The sequence below is a fragment of the Hemicordylus capensis genome, chromosome 3 (genome assembly GCF_027244095.1).
Source record: "Hemicordylus capensis ecotype Gifberg chromosome 3, rHemCap1.1.pri, whole genome shotgun sequence".
Lineage (NCBI taxonomy): Eukaryota > Metazoa > Chordata > Lepidosauria > Squamata > Cordylidae > Hemicordylus > Hemicordylus capensis.
In genome coordinates, this window is record NC_069659.1 from 102,670,817 (window position 1) to 102,688,775 (window position 17,959).

The 17,959-nt window shown below is 41.0% G+C and overlaps 1 protein-coding gene across 3 annotated transcripts in view; it reads left to right on the plus strand.

Annotated features, from left to right (window-relative positions):
* The window catches only part of CFAP47 (cilia and flagella associated protein 47), a 503,999-nt gene that overhangs the window by 131,753 nt on the left and 354,287 nt on the right, over positions 1-17,959 (plus strand). For 2 of the 3 annotated variants that reach the window (XM_053311021.1, XM_053311022.1), the window contains exons 27-30: positions 1,974-2,074; positions 3,594-3,731; positions 9,783-10,002; positions 12,053-12,259. In XM_053311021.1, coding sequence (XP_053166996.1) covers positions 1,974-2,074; positions 3,594-3,731; positions 9,783-10,002; positions 12,053-12,259 — 666 coding nt within the window. The remainder of the gene's footprint in view (positions 1-1,973; positions 2,075-3,593; positions 3,732-9,782; positions 10,003-12,052; positions 12,260-17,959) is intronic. The other variant, XM_053311023.1, reaches the window with a different exon arrangement.

Genomic DNA, 17,959 nt, shown 5'->3' on the forward strand with positions numbered 1-17,959 from the left:
AAGTCGTCTACACAGAAGTCCTATGAGCACAAGTGGACACGGTTCAGGTCATTTGCAGACCTGCAGGAGTTTGGTGTGAACGATCCATCCATTCAGGGCACTTGTAATTATCTTCTCTCCCTTAAAGAGTCTGGGTTGAAACTTGCTTCTGTTAAATTATATTTGGCTGCCATTGTGGCACATTCTCTCTTGGACCGGGCCTCTTGGTTCAGAGAGCCGGTGGTTAAAAGTTTCCTTAAGGGTTTGACTCACTTGTACCCTGATGACCCTGTTATGGCCCCGGCCTGGGATCTGTCTGTGGTTCTGGCTGATCTTCTCATGCTGCCCTTCAAGCCTTTGGCTTCTATTGATCCTCGTCTATTGACTTGGAAGGTTGCCTTTTTGGTGGCAGTTAACTCCAGTAGGAGGGTTAGTGAGTTGTGGGCCCTGCAGGCTGACCAACTGTACCTGTAGTTCCATAAGGACAAGGTTGTACTCAGGACGGGTGTCACGTTCCTGCCTAAAGTGGTGTCCATATTTCACCGTTCGTCTCCACTCACTTTGCCTGTATTCTTTCCAAATCCCTCATTGGATGTGGAGAGGCGGTAACACCGTTTGGATGTCCGTAGGGCTCTGTCCTTTTACGTGCAGAGATCTGCTGAATGGAGGAAGTGTCCCTCCTTGTTTGTCCTGTATGATGGGCCTAGAAAGGGTCTTCTGGTATCAGCCCAGTCCATGTCAAGGTGGATAGTCTCCACTATTGAGTTGTGTTACCAGTTGGCACATAAGCCGTTGCCTTCTACTGTAAGGCTCACTCTGTGAGCTCTATGGCGACTTCTGTGGCATTTGACCAGGTAGTCCAGTTGGACACTATATGCCGTGCAGCTACTTGGGCTTCACCTCATTCTTTTATTCAGCATTATGCTATTGATGTTAGAGCACGTAATGATGCTGTATTTGGCAGGAGTGTCCTACAGTCCATTTTCGGTTGATATGCCTGTCCTGAAATAAAGATTTTCTTGGTTGTTTATCTCTTGATTCTGTTTCCCACCTCCTTGGGTGCTTGCTTGTTATGCGCCCATATGTGTAGAAGACAGAGACCACGTTGAAGAACTACAGATTACTCACCTGTAATTTTGGTTGTTCTAGTGGTCATCTGTACTTCTACACGCCTTTCCATCCTCCCTGCTTGGGTCGCTGAAGCTTGACTCTGTGACTGAGGGGATGAGGAGTGGCACAGCTATAAAGCAGCTGGGGGCGGGGTTACCTCCAAAAGCAGGAGAAATTGAGCTTGTTAGATTCCGACGTCTCTGTGCAGGCACATAGCCCATTTGTGTAGAAGTACAGATGACCACTAGAAGAACCAATGTTACAAGTGAGTAACCTGTAGTTATGACCTGTTCTACTCAATTAATAGTTGCAAAGTATGCATTGTATATTTACGATATATAATTTATAATGTCTTGTAAACAAGCCCAAATGCCTAATAAAGTGGATAATTCTGTAAAAAACCCAACCCATGAGTAATGTCAAGCAAGAGAAGAAGAAAATCAGCAGCAATTATTCAAAAAATGCTGAACAGAATGACAAACGTTTATGAAGGCACAGGTTTCTAAAAGGCCCAAATAGCTGATGATATTTTTGTCATGGGACTAATCTTACCATTTCAATTAAGTCAAATGTCTTAATGCATAAATCAAGTGATTCCTTGTGTGTATAAAAGAAAGAGATTCTCTCTAGAGCTTTTTTCTTCCTTTTTGGGGGGTATGTAAATATATGTGAGTACAGCGAGAATAGAGGGACCTTCATGTGCTGTCCTTTCTGCAAAAAATGAATGGGGAGTCTTTTATGTGCAAGGATTTGACGTGCATACTAGAATGCTTGTAGGTCTCAGATTGAGTCTTTTATGTTGAGGAAAATATTGATTATAAAATGTCTCCTATTGGATAGAGAATACTGAATTGTAATTTCAATGAAAGTTGTGTTATTTTTAGATTCCCACTTCAGGTGGCTGCAACAGCAGAGAATTGCCTCCTTACTGTGTATCCCTACTTGGCATACCATCTAACAGACCAACAAATTGTCCTGAAAAGTGGTGAGCTCAGAACACTTACTTTTAAAGTTGCTTTGGCTGCAGTTTGTTTAAAGGATAGCTGATGGCTCATGCCTTCAAATGTTGGGTCATATTTAAACGTCATATTGAGATCCTGTTAAGATGGGCTTTTTTGTCTTGGGCCGTCATTCAAATTTAAATTCTGCATCCAGTGCAAGCAGCTGATTTGGTTGACTGGGTGGGGGAAATTAGTGCAAATTTCCCCTGTCTAAAAATACATCTTAAAGAGCAGTAGTGAATGACCAGCAGCACTGAGATAGAGAGAGGTGAGAATCATGGGATGAATTTGAAGTTTAGAGTAGCTCTTGGGCATAACTTCCTAACTGTAAGAATAATGGGCTAACTGAATATGTTATCCAGGCATGTGGATAGCTACTTTATAGGTTTTATATATAAGGATTAATAATTGCTCTTTTGGGTTGACTTGTTGAACCTTGATGTACATTATAGCTCTCACTGCTAGTAAACAAATGAGCACCAGTATTGGCACTTATTACTTATTATTATTATTTATTTATTATTTTATCATTTTATACCACCTAATATGTACATCTCTAGGTGGTGTACAAAATTTAAAATAATATTTCAAAATCCACACAGATTAAAATACACAAAATGATTGAAACAGTAACATAAAACAGAAATAAAAACGGTAGCATAAAAACAATTATTAAAACAAATTATTACAAATAATTCTAATTAAAAGCCTGTGAGAACAGGTGAGTCTTGAGGGTTTTCCTGAAAACAAACAGAGAAAGAGAAGCTCTTATTTCAGCAGGGAGCATATTCCGAAGCCCCAGGGCAGCCACAGAGAAAGCCCGGTCCTGGGTTGCCACCAAATGAGCCGGTGGCAACTGCAACCAGATCTCTCCAGAAGATTGTAACAGGTGGCAGGGTTCATGACAAAGGAGGCACTCTCTTAAATACCCTGGACCCAAGACATTAAGGGCTTTATAGGTAATAACCAGCACTTTGTGTTTCACCGGAAACATATTCACAGCCAGTGCAGTTCTTCTAAAATCAATGTTATGTGGTCTCTTTGGGCTCTCCCAGAGATCAATCTGGCTGCTGCATTCTGTTCCAATTGTAGTTTCCAGACTACAAAGGCAGCCCCATGTAGAGTGCATTACAGTAATCAAGCCTGGAGGTTACCAGGTACCACTGTTTTAAGGTCATTTACCTCCAGAACTGGACATAGCTGTCGTAGCAGCCAAAGCTGATAAAAGTGCTCCTGGCTGCTGCCTCAACCTGAGAAACCAGGGAGAGCTTTAATCTGTTTCTGTCCCCTAGTATGAAGAAGAGTGGGGTTTTCTTGGAAATCTTAAGAACCATTCTGTCCCCAAAATTATATTTCAGAACATTGTAGCTTGTGATATGATTTCCAACAGCATGTAGCTTATTTGTGTTACTGTGAGTTCTCAACATATTGATATACAGCATATAGATAGCAGGGGAAAAACAAATGATTCTATAACTATTAATTTTTTCATCAAAAATATAGGTTGTAATGAGATACTTTACAGCACTGGAGAAACTATACAACATCCATGCTATGTTCCGGGAACACATTCTCAAACATCCTTTTCTTCCACTACCTTTGGTACAGTTACCAACTCTGCCTATGAAAATTCAATTGCAGGTACAATGTGCAAAGATTTACTACAGTAATGTGGGCTATTATGTTGTTGAAATACTTTGAAGTTCTTGGGAGCTGTCTGAGGTTCTGAGACTTGTAGCCATCTAGTTTCCAGAGTCTTTGAGTATACCAGATACACCTGGTCAGGAGACCTATAATGTAATGGATGTACATTACATTTATACAATAAACAAATCTGAACTAAGTGAAGGGTGTGTGTGTGTGTGTAAGTAAGTAGACAAGCTAACAAAAACAAATATTGCCTTTTTGACAAATTGTATCAGACAGTGTTAACAAATGCTCCTGCTGGGGAAAGGAGTATTAGAGATGAATTTTGTAAGGCCAATTTGGAATTTTCTGCTTCTGAAAGGTTGTTTAAAAATGTATGGGGAATGGGGAGGCAGAAGTATTCATCCCTACCTGGAAATGCCAAGGATTGAACCTACGTGCAGGCTACCATGCAGCAATTATTTGGGGATGAAGCTCAGTAGTGGAGTATCTGCTTTGCCCAGAGAAGGTTCCAGGTTCAGTTCCTGGTGTCTGCAGGTAGGACTGGGATTGACTCCTGCTGAAATTCTGGAGAACTGCTCTCAGTTAGAGTAGACAATACTGAGCTAGAACGACCAATGGTCTGACTTGGTATAAGGTAGCTTCCTTTGTTCCTATGTCTTCCACAAACTGAATAACGTCTGATTGTCCAAAGTGGGGGAGTTTTCATCTCCCTCCACTTTTCTGACCCCTGTGCTACATACCACCCTGTTCCTGAGGATTCCCCAGTCCTAAGGAGTGCATTGGGGGAGGCTGGAAAAGGAAGGAGGGAATGGTGAAAATACCATCTTGTTTTGTGCAGTTATAAATTCTGCATGTGGAAGACAAGGTTTGGATAGAACTCACTAATCTTTGTCATGACCCACTGTACAATTGCACTGGTGGATAATGGGCCTGCTCAGTAATCTTGCGATGGAATACTCGAGTGCCTCTTTGTGCTCCAGCCTCATCCATTGTGTTTAACGTGACTGTTATGTTTAGTGGTTGGAGTGCCTCACACTCAGTTCTTTTTTCACTCCCATTGTGTTGTCCGAAGTCGGGACTTCACTCCTCAGTTCAGCTTGGTTCTTTGTTTTTCCCTAGGGAGACACAATAGATTAATGATTTTCTTGGATTTCTGGACTCGACCAACAGAGTGCCTTATGACTTTTCTAAATGGACATTAAGAAATCTTTTAAGAAGTGTGAGGCATGTGGTGCAATTTTTTTGACCTCTTATCACCCTGATCTTTGTTTGGTTTGTTTAGAGGAGGACCATAAGAGTTTATAAAATTTGTGTTTCATTCTCCTGTCAAACTAAAAAGAGAGTAAAATGGATCTCCACCTTAGTGTTGCGGTATACAATCAGGCTCTTTGCCTGACACCCCAATGCCAAAATCACCATCTACATTGACTGTGATGGGCTTGTCATCAGCTGCCATGGCTATGCCCTTGGCAGCACTGTACATGTTGACATTGCAGTTGAACAGAAGGATCCAGCCTCTTCAATACTGTCAACTCTGGTGTTCGTGTCGGAGAGTCTTCCCTTGAGGTTGGGCAGAATAGCCCAGCAAGTGATGCTGCAAAGCTGCTCCCCAGCCACTTTTAAGAGTCTGCAGAATGTTGACAAGTAGTAGTCCTCCACTGATCAACTAAAAAAACACCAGAAAAAGAGGAAGCATTCTGCATCTAGACATTCCTCATCCACTTCCTCAACATTGAAGATGTGGCATCCAATTCCGAGACTTTCTGCTTTTATACCGGGAACGGGCAAGAACAGCTTCACCCTCCTCTGTCAAACATGCTGAGGAAGGGATGGGAGCAATTGTGGGTACATTACCTGCGCTAACAGCAGATTTTTCTATGTTGATGCAGGCATCAATGCCGATTGCAGAGGAGTTTAGTTCCCAGAGCCCCACTAGTTAATCCAGTGGTATCAACCAGGGTACTGATGTTAGTGTTGATATTGTCATGTCAACATATGACACGAATGATCTCTTCTGTTCTTATATGCCCACAGCTGCAACATTTCATGGTTTTATTAGCCAGTGCTTGGAAGTGGAGGAAGACTCCAAAAATGAGGTCCTGTAGATACCAAAAACCCCTTTGATGTCTTCAGCAAGAGCAGCAAGTTTTTGCAGAATGTCACTATAGACATGAGTGCTGGAATAGGGAAATGATGCCTTTATTTAAGCCCAAGACATTCTTATTATCACAACTACATTGGGATACTGGAGCTCCCCAGGAGTATCTGACTGAAGTTTCAGCCATATAGGAAAGAATACCTGTGAGGAATATTGTTCCTCTTCTCTGGGACTTCCATATGACTATGATGTGGTCTTTAGAAATTACAGACCCAGTGCAATACCCAAGCAGGAAGGGGAGAGGGGGACTCATGTACCCAACCTATGACCACACAGATTGCTTCAGCTCCAAATCAACATTCCAGTATGGTGCAGTTTGCTCTGCCTGCTACAGTGTCTACTGCAAATAGCTCCTCACAGCATTTTGCTACAGTAGCACATATCTGGTGACATCACCTTTGACTGTGATGACAACGTCTATCTCAGCACCTGTTCCTCCATTGCAGAAACCCATTGAGAAATAAAAAACACCAGTAGGTGATGACATCTCAGATGCATAATACAATTCCTCTTCAGACTCCGGGGGAGATTCTGTACAAAGTATCTGATGAAAATGTTCCCTCAAGACAATCTACAGCTTCCACTGAGGTGCAAAAGACTTGACATGTACAAGTTTTGGAAATGGCTAAAATGTTAGGTTTGGAGGTCAAGCAGTAAAAGCCTGAAGTTAAAGATCCAGATCAGCTTTCTCTTCAGCACAGCCATCAACCTTACCAAAGCTGCCAGTACTGATCCAGTCAGCAAAGTGTCCATGGAGAAACAGTTTCCACTTCTTCAACTTCAAAAAAACCCTAGAGATTCTTTGTAGAGTGCAAGAAGATGGATAGACCTTTCTGTTTAAACATTCTCCTAACTCCATGGTGGTTGATTGTACAATGGGGAGTAGATCAGGAAGAAAGCTCTCTGCTCCCATGGGCAAAGAGGGTAGGAAACTGGATATAAGGGGCAGGGAACTTTATGCTGCAGGTTCTCTTATTCAGCTACATGGCTTGCATGGCCAAATACCACCACACCATGTGGGAATAGTTCAGTGAGCAATTGAAGGAGGCCTTAGTTGATTTACAAGAAAGAATCAGAGAAATTTATGTGAAATCAGTGGATATAACCAGACAGCATTTGAGCACAGCAAAACATCTGGCAGAATGTGAGTGTAAAACCCTAGCAGGTACAATTTTCTCAGGAGACAAGCCCAGCTCAGATCTAATTTGCAGTCAGACATGAAGGATAAGATAGAGAATTTGCCTTTTGAAGGTGATTATCATTTCAGTTCTCAAACAGGTGATATGTTAGAAAAGATGAAAAAATCTACGTATACAAAAAAACCTTGATGGCCTTAGGAAATACACCATCTTATACCTCGAAATACAAGTCCTGTGGTTCAGACTGTTAAAGACAACAGTACAAAACAGCAAGACAGGAGAGATTATAGACACCAGTTCAGCCAACAGAAGAGAAAGGGATATGGGCAGAGGCCAAGACAGCAGAGTTGCCAAAAGCTTCAGGATGCAGTCAAGCAATCTCTTCAACATCTTAGACAGTCTGCCATGGAATGGAGTAACCAACAGTTCCATAAGATTAGCCCCTGTGCACTGATTTGGCATCAAATAACATAGGTACTTGTGTGCTGAAAATAGTAATATCAGGGCACATAATAGAGTTATCAACAAAGCCCATTTTCATGGGTATAAAATACACCCGCTCAAGTCCTACTCTGATAGAGGAAGTGAAGTCTTTACTGGAGAAGGATGTGATAGAGCCGGTCAACTGCATAAACTGATACCAAAAAGAGATTGTGGCATACAACCCATATCAGGTTGCTGAACGTCTTCATTACTGCTTAAGTTTGGGATAATTTCCTGCAAGGCATTTTTCCTTTATTAGTGGGGGAGGAGTGGCGTGCTACACTAGATCTAAAAGATGTCTACTTTCACATCAGCATTTGAGAGAGCCATAGGAGGTTTCTGTGTTTTACAGTAGGAGATTTGATATACCAATACTAAGTTCTATCTTTTGGCCTCAGTACTATATCACAGATGTTCACAAAATGCATGAGTGTAGTTATGGCATTCTTCCAAACAAGAGGGCTGGGATGTATCTATTTTTAGATGACTGGTTGATGATGAGGACATGCAGAGATTGTTTTATGCTCACAAATTAAATTTGTACTTCAACTTCTACAAGATCTAGGAATTCAAGTGAATTAGAAGAAATCACAGTTGGACCCCATGCAGAGGCTGCAGAACATAGGAGGGATATTAGATGCTTGTAGCAAAAAAGTATACCTTCTTCTGACAAGACAAGATCAGTTGATGAATATACATCTACTTCTGACTTGGAAGATGGTTCTTTACAAATGGAGAACTCTTCTGACTCTCCCCTGGAACCCAGAAGTTAAAGTTTCTGTATAAGACTTCATGGCATCTTCCACTACATCCCATCTGACTGTCTTACCTATGTTGCCTGTCCTTGCTAATTCCAGGGCCTGGAATGCCCCTGCGATCTCTTCATCTACTCCTTAAATGCCTGGAAAGTCTCTATAGAGTCCAAGAAGAAGAGTGTATCTTTCTCTTCAAGCACCCAGCCCCCCGACTTGTTAGTGGTAGACGGCCATGTGGAATAAATCTGGGAGGAAACATTTGGCCCAAGTCGATAAAGAAGGGAGAAAATTAAACACCATGGGGTGCAGATTCTATTCTGCTTTTTGTCTGTCCATCAAAATTGCAGATTACGTGGCCTGTATGGCCAAATATCACCCTGGAGAGAATCTATCTATGTGGTTGCTAAGAGTTGACACTGACAGGATGGCACTTAATCAATCAATCAATCAATCAAAAAATGGCCACATATCATTGTTTTATATAGGGCAATTTCAAGGAAGATCTTAAAGATGTGCCAGAATCTGTCAGATCGAAATTCAGAGTAGTACTTCTGAGGTCCACTGATATGACCAGGCAGCACCTCAGTACAGCTAAGAAAGAAACAGAATCTCGCTCCCTAGCAGGAGCTATTTCCATTCGATGCCATGTGTGGCTATATTCTATTCTGTTTCCATGCAGAAACTATCATACTGGCTTGTAGAGTTTTTATGAATATTCACTACAAAAGGTGAAATCTCCATCTGTGGTTAAGGCGCACTCCACCAGAGCAGTGGCAACTTCTGCAGCCCAAATGGCCAGCATTAGCTTAATTGACATTCATAAGGCACCTACTTGGTCTTCAAGCTTACACTTTATCAAACATTAAACCACTGACATCCGAACAGCAGCTGAGGCTAACTTTGGGTGGGCAGTTGTAAAGAAAGTGCTTTAATGGCACCCTCACACCCTCCACCTTTCGGTGAGTTCTCTAATCACCAAAGTTGTGAAGGACACGAATCACCTCATTAACGAATAGGTTGTTTACCTGTAATAGGTGACCTTTAGGTGATTCATGTTCATTCACAACACCTGCTCAGCCTCCCCACTGCTCAGATGCCTCACCGTAAAATCTACTTAGCTTTTATCCACAAGCCGTATCAAAGAACTTCACAGCAGTCATTTAGGAATTGAACAACAGGTGCTCTGCTGCTGAAGATACCAAGCACGCTCTGTGTGCAAGGAGAGAGCCACGGAGTGCCTAGAGGAGCTATAGAATTCCTCCGCAAGGGCTACTGTGCAGCCCTCATGTTCATTCACAACTTGTGGGTGAATGAACATGAATTGCCTAAAGATGACCTGTTACAGGTAAGCAACCTGTTGGACCGGTTATCACAATGTATGAACATACTTGAAATCCTTGGTTTCCTTCCAACAAATTTGAATGAGAGAGAGAGCAAACTTTGCTTCTCATTTGTTTGCTAAAATGTGGTGGTATTACAACTAAATTCAGGATTTTTGTGTATGCAGAATTTGAAAAGATGCTTGAAAATGAAAAGGCGAAGAAGAGCATATCTAGTAGCCAAAGTGGACAGCTTAGGAGCACATTTGAACAATCAGTTCTTCCTGCTGAAGGCACAGAAGAATATGCCTTTTTCCAGAAAGTTATCATGGCAGTTCAGAAATGGTTTACTCTCTTTGGTTGGTCTAAAGGACCAAATCCCATTTCCATTCCACATTCCCTAAGACGGTATTGATTTTCTCAAATCATTCACTTTTAAAAAAGCAAATGTCTTTTAAAATTGATTAAAGTTTAAGTTTTATTTCAGTATTTGCAATGGGGTTTTACTGTGCTTCTGGTATGATGTCATTTTATGTTATGTATGCTTTGATTTGAACAGGAGATAGAATTCAAACATAACCACGTCCTTGTAAAATCAGGAATACCTGAGCCTCTAGAACATGTTTGTTCTCCACTTGATGTACTGCCTTGGTTTATTGGAGTCGGTGGCGGACATCCTAACCAAGTGTGTAGGTAGTGAGGAATTGCGGAGATGCAACTGGGGCTCATGGACAACTACCCCAGTCACTTTTCATGTGTGCTGTTGTGGAAGTGGGAAAAAATGTCCCTGTTCCACTCATGTTCCAGAAGCGCTCTGGAAGAGGGGGAAAGTGCTGCTGAGGATCAGTGAATCAAGCTGTTTGTTTTCACAAACTGTATGCTTCCCTTGAGCCCTTATCCCAGGGACTTAAGCACCCCTGTATTCAGCTTTCCTTGTTAAGTGGTGCAGCTGCATTTCTAGAACACCCCACCCGGGGGCGGGGGGCAGCTGGCTTTTCCTCTCTCCTCTCATTGCCAGAGGAGCATATGGAGGCAAGGGAAAGGCAGAGGCCTCACTTCTCGGTGCAGAAAGAGTGTTAACTTGCATAATGTGCTGTGTAAAAGTTGAGTTAACAGGGAATTTGTGATTAAAATTTAATAATTATTGTATTTTTTGTTTCATAAGAAATAAGAATGTTAACCCTGGCTTTGATTCTGGACCAGGTATAAGATTAACAAAGTTGTCCATACTATAGCTTCTGATAGTTTCTGGAAGGACAGAGAGGAATAAAGACCTTGGAGTGTGTTTTAACTCCTACGTTTGAGTTTCTTCTTCTAGTCTTGTTCCTGACTTCTCTTTAGATTTTTCTTCCTGTCAGGCAACCAAGGAAAACCTTTTTAGTTGGTCGCCATGTAAAGGACTAACTCAGCAATTAGAAACTAATTGTGGAAAGCAATTGGAATTTTTTACTTGCACGCCCTTAAAATGAAGGGCCTGTTTCTACCACAAAACAAAAAGCCCTGTTTTGACTTGAAACCTTTTGAGTGTTTCAAGCACCATTTTGAGGCCTGTTTTTCTGGGGAGAGCTAGTCTACTGATTTGGGGTTGGCAGGTAGACCAGCCTTCTGCCCTATACTTATTGTGTTGGCCAGCCTTGGAGGACTGGTCTACATTCCAGACCCCAGTTGGTAGACCAGCTCTCCCCAGAAAAACAGGTCTCAAAATGGTGCTCAAAACACTTGAAATGTTTTGAGTGTTTTGAGGCTGGTTTGTCGAAACAGCCGGCTTTGGCCGCTGTTTCAACAAATCGACTAGAGGATTTTGCAATTTGTTTTGAGCTCGAAACGAACTGCAAAATCCTTTTTGTGCACATCCCGACTCAGTGTTTTTTTTCTTTTTAAAAACTTAAGTAATCATATTGTGATCATTTTGAGTCAGAAGAAATTTTGAGTGAGTACACATTTGGAGAGATCCTACTGCACTTTTGGAGGGTGCACCAGCACTACCTGCCATTTCTTTAAAACTGCAATTGTTCATGTTCTTAAAACCAGCTGATATTCTTTAAATGGAAGTTGTAAGCATGTGCTCCAGATATTGCCAAGCTACAGCTCTCTTCATCCCCAGCTGTAATACATCACGTTTAGGGTAATGGTTAAGATGTTTAGCAGCACAGAAATAAGCAAATTGGTTCTAATTTTTTCAGTTTGCGTCTTCTAGAATTTTATGTCTGAGATCATGAATTGCCCATAGAAAGGGGGGCGGGGAACAAAAATGAAAAACAAGGCAACACATATATTTTAGTTAACAGTTCATTGGTTTTAAGTCTTGCATGGATTGTTTGTGCAACTATTATGGTCCTGACCAGGGCCACTGTAGAGGAGTACAAGCATTTCATTCTTAGATTTCCATCACATTTATGTTTTTAGTATTAATTTACTTTTAAGACTGAGACAGAGTTATTTTTATTCCCTTACCCAGTGATGTCTGTAAAATTCAAATGACTTCATCTGATGAAAAGCTTAAACTAAACCTTGGCAAAGATACTAAGACCATTTATGATATGTTGCTCCATCTGAGTGGGCAGTTGCTGCCTGGAATTACTTCAAGCCAGTCTTTGCCATTTGATCCCATTCAGCGTGTGGTGCAACTCCACTGGCAACATTCTACCATGATAAATTTTCTCAAGTACGTGCTTAATTTTTGTATTATTTTATTTTGTCAAGTGTCTTCAGAACTTTTCTGAAGTAGATGAAAAGCCTTTCTGGATTAGTAATGTTTTTCCTATTGCACTAACTTGTTCTGTATACTACTTTCCATAGAATTTTAGTCCAGCCTCCTGCTCAGTGCAGGAATCTGGTACACTAAATGAACAGCTCTGCTGGATCAGGCCCAAAGCCTATCTAGTGCAGCATCCTGTTTCACACAGTGGCCCACAAGATGCCTCTGAGAAGCCCACAGGCAAGAGGTGAGGGCATGCCCGCTCTCCTTCTGTTGCTTCCCTGCAATTAGTACTTAGAGTTATCTTGCCTTTTAGGTTGGAGGTGGCCTATAGCCGCCAGACTAGTAGCCACTGTATCTGACACATGGCTATCCAACCTTTGTTTGTATATCTCCAGTGGAGAAGAGCCTATGGTTGTGTGAGGCAGATTGCACCACTGTTGATTCATGTGATCAAAGGACTTTTATTGTATTGCATTGTATTGTATTGTATCATATTGTATTGTATTGTATTTTAACATATTTCTTTATTGCCCAAAACATATGTCTCTGGGTGGTTCAGTTAACAAGAATTTGCAACATTTCCTATTTGGTTAAATTCTTCAGGTTTCTGTGGAATTCCATTATTCTTCTGAAATACTTACGATGATATGTCCAGTAATATTTAAGTAATTTTTCTAGCATGTTAGCAATATGTTTATCATCAAAATGTTGGTAAAAACCCAGCCCAGCTACATGAACTTGGTAGCTTTCCTTGATGGTATTTTGATAGAGACAGATTAATAGCAGTTCTGGATCACACAGAAGCTGAAGGCCTGTTATTTAGCAATGGGGAATTTGACTTCAGTCCTAATTAATATTATAGTTGTGTGGGAGTTAATGTCCTCCTTTTTGAACATTCAGTCCATTGAATTGATTCTAGTACAATATTATTTCCTCAGAGAAAAATACATGGAAAATGTTACACTCAAATGTAAATTCTGCATGGGGTTGCAAGAAAGATGCAGAAGCACAATACTGCTGATGGGCAATGCCCCCTCCCAGGCTTTGAAATGGGCTTAAGAAATTCTTCCTCTCCTAAATCAGAAATTAGCTTCCCCTGCCCAACCAAATTCTAAGCCTGTTTTGGACCCTGTCATGACTTCAGGGTTGTCATTGGGAGCATGATAGGGTCTGATCCCTCCTGCAATTTCCTTTAAGGTGCTGGGAATCTTAAACCAGGGATTCTGGTAGCAGGGCTCTCTCTGATGCCTTACTCCCTGTGCTACTACAGTAGCTGCTTGGCAGAGAGAATTACCAGCTTGATCTATGCTGTACTGCAGAATCATATATATAGTGGCCAGAACGGGTATTGCATGGGTAGTGAGAGGCAGGGTTAAGTTTCTCTACAGCTTGGATTGAAATCTAAACTATAGAACTTTGATTCATACTGTTTAACATGCATTGAAGGTGAACATTGCAAACCTGATTTATTTATTTCCAAGCTCTACTTGGAAAATATTTGGAGGCATTGCTACATAACACTAGGCAGCTGCTGACTAGTCTGTCGTGTTGTCAGACTGCAGATAAGAATATGGAGCTGCACTGGCAGCTGGCCCAGACTGGTGGCAGGCAAGCAGGCTGCTCGGTGCTGTGGAGGTGCCAAAGAGATGGCCTAATGCCATCCATCAGCAATGAGCTGTTCAGACTGAAGGGAGTGAGCAGGTATGGGAACTTCACAGCAGGCAGTAGTATGGGGTGGCTCTTGATTTTCAGGACTAGGAGGATTCTTGGTTGAGATCATAATGTCCTGGCTCAAACTGTCTTTCATAATCAAACCATTGACCATGGTGACTTAAGAGAGTTGGTAATCAATCCCTGACCTATTTGTTCTGCTATATATTTGATTCATAGCATTTTAGAGTTGGAAAAGATCTTGGAGGTTTTGTAGCTGAACCTCTGTTTAAGGCAAGTATCTGCTAAAGTAGGGGAAGGCAACCTTGGCTCTGCAGCTCTGTTGATGAACTACAACTCCCATCAGCCCCACCCACAGTAAACTGCATCTGGGGATTATGAGAATTGTAGTTCAACAGCAGCTAGAGAGCCAGGGTTGCCCATCCCTCTGTAAAGCATCCCTGACAGGTGGCTGACCAGGTTTTCTCTGCTTGAAAACCTCTAGCAAAGGCAGAGTTTGTGTTGGTTTCAATTTAAATCCACATGGTTTCTGATGCCTGTGGTGTCCATGTGGATTTTAAATTTTGACTTAAAATTTCCCCTAGATATCCCTTTTTCTGTATTCCTCTAGAGAGGTGAAAGCTGCATGTGAATATAATTGTAGGCATGATGCAGTTTGTTTAATTTGAATACATTGATCATGTTTCATTCTGACTCTGCCCATTTGGCGTGTTTAAATATTATAGTTTCCTCTGTGATACTACCAAAAATAACTTCTATGTAATGCTGACGTGAGAACTATAATATTTGCAGACCTGCAGTTGTAAGCCTCGACCAATTGTATGGATAGCTGGTGCTGTACTTGCTGTTTGTGATTGTGTTGACTCTTTATGTGATCAGGCCAAAAACATGTTGCCAGAGTCCTGCAAGTGCTCCAGCATCTTGAGTGCTCTAGCACATTTTAAATACAGAATTAGGGGTTTGTTCATATGAAGAGGTCCTTTTAGTTGTTCGTTTGAGTGAGGAAATAGACATTGTTTCATTTTGGGTGATGAGATATTTTTATATGTCCTTCCCATGGTTTTTACTGTGCTTTGAGAGTGGACCACATAATTGACATGCATATCTAGAAGAATCAGGGGCTTGAATGCAGAGGTACTTCTCCTTGTGCAAAAGATACTTCTTGTGCAAGGGGACAGTCCCGATTTTTTAGCTATTACCCTTTTCTGTTCAAGCTCATGTTTCATTGTGTTCTGGAGGTTCCCCCATTCCTCATGAGCAGATTTTTGAGGGCTTCAGAAAGAATGAGAAGACAGGAACACTCAGTTCCATGAACATAATTTTAAGGTCCAAGCTAATATATATTGTTGGTCCCTGGTATCTGGCAAAACCTTCAGACTAGCATTGTCATCTGAGATATATAATATAAGATTTCTTCAGGCAGATAATAGTATCATTACATGTTGTTAGGGCAAGTAGTAGTGACAGAGAATTATTATTTCTCTCTCTCAATCCATTGTCTTCTATGGGTGTGGATGATTTGAACTGTTCTGTTCAGGTCCTAAGAAACCAAATGTGGAAGAACAGTTTTTGCAATGAAGGCAATGTGCTCAGATTTATATTAACTTAGAGCATCAAACACAGGCCACTGTAGTGCACATTAAAGTTCTTTTGATATAGAAATTGCTCAATATAGTTAATAAAATTGGCTCATTACCCCGCATTTCACTCAAATATAAATTTCGGTGGCCATGAACTAGATTGCAAAATGACCCTGGCTGGAAGTGCTGATAAGGACATTTAATTCTAACTATGACTGCTGACTGGATAAGACAGAGGAATAGGACATTAAGCAATTCCTTTAAAAGGAAAAAATGTATCTGCTTTGTTAAACAAAGAAGTCTGGACATACAAAATGAGAAACATTTTTCACTGCAGTCAAGTAGTGAAAAATACTTAAATTAGTATTGCAATTCCTTAAATTTGTCATGAGGTTATTTTAATGAGTAGTGTCCATGTTCTTGGCACAGATAGCAAAGAAATATAGTGAATAATTGTCTCATTCTAAAAAGCAGGCCCTTAGCATACTTTCCTGCACTAATCATGACATAAAAATCTTGATAGCCCCCATACCAATAATCTTGGGGGGACAGCTTTCAGAAAACCTTCTCCCATACATTCTCAAACAATTATTTGACTATTTTAAAATTTTGTTGAAATATAAGTGTTGTATTATGGTTACTCTATATATCACTAGGTAAGTTGATGTTGATGATGGTGCTATATAAATAAATAAGGACTGCATTCCTTCCTAAAGTAAAGTGTGTTGTCGAGTCGATTTCAACTCTTGGCGAGCATAGAGCCATGTAGTTTACTTTGGTAGAATACAGGAGGGGTTTACCATTGCCTCCTCCCGTGCAGTATGAGATGATGCCTTTCAGCATCTTCCTATATCGCTGCTGCCTGATATAGGTGTTTCCCATAGTCTGGGAAACATACCAGTGGGTATTCGAACTGGCAACCTTCTGCTTGTTAGTCAAGCATTTCCCTGCTCTAGAGGTGTTGTATTTTCTTAAACTCTAAAAAAGCCTCAAAGACTGGGAGGGGGTGTTTCTTCCCTTTATTTAGCTTCATACAAGGGAAGAAAGGCTAGTAGATCAGAGAAGAGGTAGCAGTGTAGGAATGAGGAAGTGAAATCCTTCAGCTAAGTGTACTAGGTAGTAACTAAAGGTAAAGGGTGCTGTTGAGTCGGTGTCGACCCCTGGTGACCACAGAGCCCTGTGGTTGTCTTTGGTAGAATATAGGAGGGGTTTACCATTGCCATCTCCCATGCAGTAGGAGATGATGCCTTTCAGCATCCTCCTATATCGCTGCTGCCTGATATGGGTGTTTCCCATTACTGGATACCAGAATCCCTCTTTAGCTTGCAGTGGCACTAAAGTAAACTTTTGTACATAAGGGAGGGAATGGGGCTGTAGCACAGTGATAGAGTGCATCCTCACAGAAGGTCTCTGATTCAGTCCCTGATATCCCCAAGTACAGCAGGTAAAGACCCTTATCTGAACCCCCAAGAGCTGCTGCTAGACAGTATAGACAGTACAGTGTTAGATAGACGAATGGTCTGACTCAGTAGAAGACAGCTTAATATGAAAGAGATGTTTTTTACTCACTATCAGTGTAATCTCTGCTTCAGACCATTTATCATCATGAAAGCTGGGACCAGAACTATGCTACATTTCTTTTGATAATAACGGCTTTTTGTTGGCTAGATCCCCACTGTGAGAGGTCATTTGTGGTCATGCCTCATTAGTATCACACACTGCCCCTTGTGTGATATTGTTGCACTACAGAGGTTAACCTTGAATGAAGAGGAGTCATTGATTACTATTGTGCCATCATTGTGACTCGGTATCGTTTGTGGACTTTCACTGATACTGGCATCCTAGACTTCTTTAGCTGCTGTGCTGAGATAGTGGTAGACAGGACTCAGTTGAATCAAATTCACATGATTCCTTCTTTTGTCTTCCTCCCTATCCTGCCTTACAAAGAATGAAAGAAAAGGGACAATGGTGTAGTAATAATTTAAGACTGAAATAGATTGATCATCATCAGTTTTATCCTATGATGCAAGCCACAGGTTTTTCTTTTGGACTATACCTTACAGAAATATATCTATAATAATTTACTGCAAATACTTTTGCTGGTGGATGACTTTTATATAGTTGGTGGATGAGATTGGAATAGAATCCAGTGAACAGGTTGCTTTGATCTGGTTTGAACATGTATTGCAAATTAAGTATTAACTGAATACCTCATAAGGTCCATAATCACAAACAAAAATTGGAACACATGGTAGAATATCACTGTTAGGATATCATTTTCAGAGAAGTTTATATTTCTAAATTTCAGATGCCATGGAAATAGGGGTGGTGAACACATCTATCAATGAAGAGTAAGGGAATAAGTGGTACGAAGGAGCAGGTTATCCTTTCCAGGGTTGTACTTCTTATTTTA